The sequence below is a fragment of the Temnothorax longispinosus genome, chromosome 6, assembly GCF_030848805.1.
Source record: "Temnothorax longispinosus isolate EJ_2023e chromosome 6, Tlon_JGU_v1, whole genome shotgun sequence".
NCBI lineage: Eukaryota > Metazoa > Arthropoda > Insecta > Hymenoptera > Formicidae > Temnothorax > Temnothorax longispinosus.
This window is the reverse complement of record NC_092363.1, coordinates 10,607,282-10,611,569: the sequence shown is the minus strand read 5'-3', so window position 1 is coordinate 10,611,569 and position 4,288 is coordinate 10,607,282. Positions and strand designations below refer to the sequence as shown.

Genomic DNA, 4,288 nt, shown 5'->3' with positions numbered 1-4,288 from the left:
TAGCATACTGTACGGCACGTTTCCGTCTTCCCATCGTAATCCATGGTGATTGCGAATCAACCAGGTAGCGCACGATTTGTCGGATTTTGTGAGGAGATTCCACGGCATGGGGTAATTAAAAATGTGATGCGTCAGAACGCAGCCTTTTCTCAGCACCGCCACCTCCTTCACGACAAATTTTATCTCGACAAGGAATCCTTGCAGGTCCACAAACGTTGGTACGGACATGACGAGATTTCTTTATCTTTCTCTCGCTCGTCGATGCGTCAATCGAGAGGAATGACGCGCAACTCTGCAAACCGTCTTGCGACACTCTGATTTATACTCCCCCCCCTCCCTTACTCCTCTCAATAATTGTATCGGAGATTGATGGAAAGAGAAAGAAAATATTTACGTCGACGTTGCCGCGAACATTCAGACTATTTTGCGCACCACGTTCGTCAACGGGTTGTACTCAATCACGCGGTCGTGTATGATGAGACAGTACGCGGAGGTATTTGGCGGTACGTTCTCCATGCAGTCGAATTCTAGTCTAACATCCACGGTGGCGTTTTTGACGGATTCGTTTTGGCGAGAGCAATCGATGATCACGGACCGTTACGTAGAAAAGTCGAAACGGTGAGACTCGGTTCGAGATATTCGTATCCGTAGTATCCCTTGCAGAAACGTGCGTACATATCGTACAGAATCGCCTATCTGTGTTTACCAAAGTCCAAATTCAGGTCGTCGTACGGATAAACTTCCGAGTTTAGATAAAGTTTTACGTTGGTCAAGTTGCAGTCGTCGAATCGGCTTGTGTCGGCGGACATGACGTTCTTTCGACCCGTCTGCAGAGCGAAGACGACGTATTGCGGTTTCTCGAGCTGGGTCGCGGTCTTAATGGCTCACGAGTGCTTGGTCGTGTTCTGCAACAGGGGATACTCGTACAGATCCCACGAACGGAAACCCATACTTAGATATCGTCCGTCTTCCAAGGTGCGCAGCATCGACAGCTTGTTGATCTCGTTCAATACCACGTGAGGCATTCGCCATTGTATCTTGAGTATTTTGATAGTAGGCTCCAACGCAAGACTTCCCACCAGGGAATTGTTGTCGTTGCGTGCTTGTATCAAGATCAATTCGTGACGAGCGTTGATCACCACGCGTTTGTAATCCTCGCAAAATCCCAGTAACAAGTTGAGCGGTACGCAGAAATTGAAATATCCGTTCGGGTTATTATGTGGTTCCCAGCCCGCGTTTCGCAGGATCACGCTTCTGTCGGACGATACCGTAACGTAGTTCTTGAGCGTGCTGGTTATTCCTACGTTTCTGCAGCGATCAGTCTCCATACCGTCGAGCTCGTATCGAATCTCGTCGAACATGAACGCGACGCAATTAGTACCCAATACCACGTTATCGGCTTGACCGGCTGCTCTGGTCACCGCCAATGTTCCTTTGACGTAGAGAAAACTTTCGCACGGCAACGTATACAGATCCTGCTGTTGTATGGGTATTCGTATCTCGTCGCTATAGTCAAACGTTGTGTTGGCGTACGGGTTGTACGTGTGAGTCTCGATTTTGACGATGCGATCGTCAAAGACCGGCTCGCCTCCAATGTTGAGAATTTCAGTCATCGTTCAGATGTTTCGCACCGCGAATCCCAGAGATTGTAAAAACTTAACGTTCGACGCGTTGAGCTTCTTTTTCGTCGCTTGTTTAAAGCCGCCGAATGTCGACTTGACGATATCGTCGATCGACGCAGCCGTAAAGATATTATTGTTATCTGTCGCGTGCTCCGAGTCGTTCAACACTAGCATCTCATGTGTCGCGCGTACACTCACGCTCACGCACACACTGACGCGTACACTCACGCTCACGCACACACTGGCGCGTTATCGCTCTCGCTGTCGTACTTGCAATCTGACGGTGATCTCTTCTCCGCGAAAATCGAGCAATCGTCCGTCTTGATCAGCGACGCGTATCGTTAGATTCGTAACGCTCCGCGCGATGATCGGCAGGTAAATAATCTGCGCCGGCGTTTTCGATATCTTATATCCCGGTGGTACGCTCGGTGAAAATTCGTGTATCGTATGAACGCGTTTGCCGTTGCTGTACGCACCCGCGGTCACGTTACACTCCACGCGGATAATGTTTACATTGATAATATTAATCGGTGCGTCCGATTTGTGCCACTGTCCCGGCTGCAATATACGCGTCGACGAGAATCCCAGCAGCGATCCGACGTTGTTCGGTTTGTTAAAGTTCACTGAAAGCGCACTTGATCTCGCTCTTCATCGTATTGTAATTTGCGCGGAGCACTATCGGGTATTCCGCGACCTCGTCTTCGTAGCCGTTCGCGCGAACGTTCTCCTCTCGCGCGATACGATCGACGTACGACAATCGTCGTTGGAACGAACCACGCGTCGCGGACGTTTACGTGAAATTTCACGTTTCAAAAACTTGTGTATGGCCCGTATCTCGTACGATCCCTCGGGAATCGTAATTTCCGTGTCATCCTCGTCGAAATAAATTTATTATTCAAAGAATTCACGTTCGGAATCGTGTGATAAGTCTCGAAACACGTTAGACCGAGCTCGTAGTCACCGTCGCTCAGATCCACGGCGGGAAAATAGTGCTCCGCGAGGATGCTGCTCTTCCCCGTCAGCGTGAACGTTATTGACATGTCGGCGGAAGCTGTTCGACGAACACTGAGTCTCCACATGGCGCGTCGTCAGGTTTTAAATTAGCGCCGATCGTCGTCGATCGTTCGGAGAAATTGCAAAAATGCAAACATAATTGTCCACAGATGCTCTGATCGTATCGCTGATGAAACGTGCGATTGTACTCAATTTTCATCACGCTTAGTCCGCAATATTGCACCAGTTATTTCGGTGGTCGAAGATTGCCGAAACTGTCGAAATATACGACTCCATCTCCTCCCCTCTTGGCGTACGCTACCCAATGAGTACCGGGGCCCGCTGCATCGTCCAAATTCACGATACCGCTCTCGTTTCGACGTATGCCATCGACGATCGGTAACGAATCACGCATGAAAACACCTCTGAAGAACGGTACACGCATTCGCCTTGCCAGTCGACTCAATTGTACGTTAGTCGTAATACCCGTGGGCATATTTAACGTCTTTTTTGACGTTTTTTTTTAATCCTCAACGCTACTCCTTGCCCGCGTTTGTGCGGGCCGAGATACAGTCCTTGTCCATATTTGTACGGAGCGAGATAAAGTCCGCGACCTTCCATGGCGCGATTGTGACGTTGAGTCTCTTCCAGCTGTCGCCGCGCGGCTTTGCTAGCGTTCATCGCCGTTGTAATTCCGGCCGCTCCGCCGGCCAGAGAACCGAGAACTCCCAACAACGGTAGAATTAGCAACACGCCGCCTCGTTTCGCTGTTGGAAGTATCCGTTTCTTCGTCGACCTTTTCCTCGTTCGTGTTTTCCGTGATTTCAAGCCCATTCCAAGCTTCGTCTTAGCCTTCATGGCAGCCCAGACGGCTGTAGCGGCTGCCCTCTCTCCGAGAGCCGAATCTCTCGCGATGACGCGTTCTAGCGCTCTCTCGGCGAGTATCTTGTCCGCCGCGTGTTTCTCGGTGAGGCTTTTGTTACGCGAATAGTTTATGTCATGCTCGCGACACGCCACGTCCAATGGATTTACACCCGGATCACCTCTAGCCAATCGTTCTTGCAAACGAGTACCCGGACCGCAAAACTGATAGCCGGGAATGTGCAGTTCGAACGGAAGTGCACCTATCGCGCGATTAAACAGACCTTTACCTGTTTTTTTTATTTTCGTTGACATTTGCCGCATTCGGCGCTAAAATCGCAAATGTCCGAAGGTTTCTGTGCGACTGAGCGATTCGCGGTTCCGCTTGCCTATAAATAGACGTTCGAACGATAAAGTTTGATTCAGTCGTACAAAGTGTGAGGAAAAAAAATGAGATTTGTGCGACAACCGTTAGCGATTCGCGTGACGAATTGCGACGACGGATCACGGTCGATGGAGGGCAACGCGGATAGGCGCAGACACGGTACGATGCTGCCGACTACTATACGTGCGATCATTTGCGGTCCCTCGAATTGCGGTAAAACCAACGTTCTGATAAGTTTGCTGAAAAGTCCGCACGGTGTACGTTTCGAGAACGTGTACGTGTACTCGAAATCGCTGCAACAACCGAAATATCGATATCTGGAGAATTTATTGACATCGATCGATGAAATCGGCTACTACACCTTCTCCAATAACAGTGACGTCATTCCACCGAGCGACGCGTGTCCAAACTCGATATTCGTCTTCGA

At 49.8% G+C, this 4,288-nt stretch overlaps 1 protein-coding gene across 1 annotated transcript; it reads right to left on the bottom strand.

The window, feature by feature from the left end:
• Window positions 1-884: 884 nt before the first annotated feature.
• LOC139814918 (uncharacterized) lies at window positions 885-1,613 on the bottom strand. The gene has a single exon (XM_071781440.1). The coding sequence runs from the start codon at window positions 1,611-1,613 to the stop codon at window positions 885-887; it is 729 nt and encodes a 242-aa protein (XP_071637541.1).
• Between the last annotated feature and the right edge of the window lie 2,675 nt (window positions 1,614-4,288).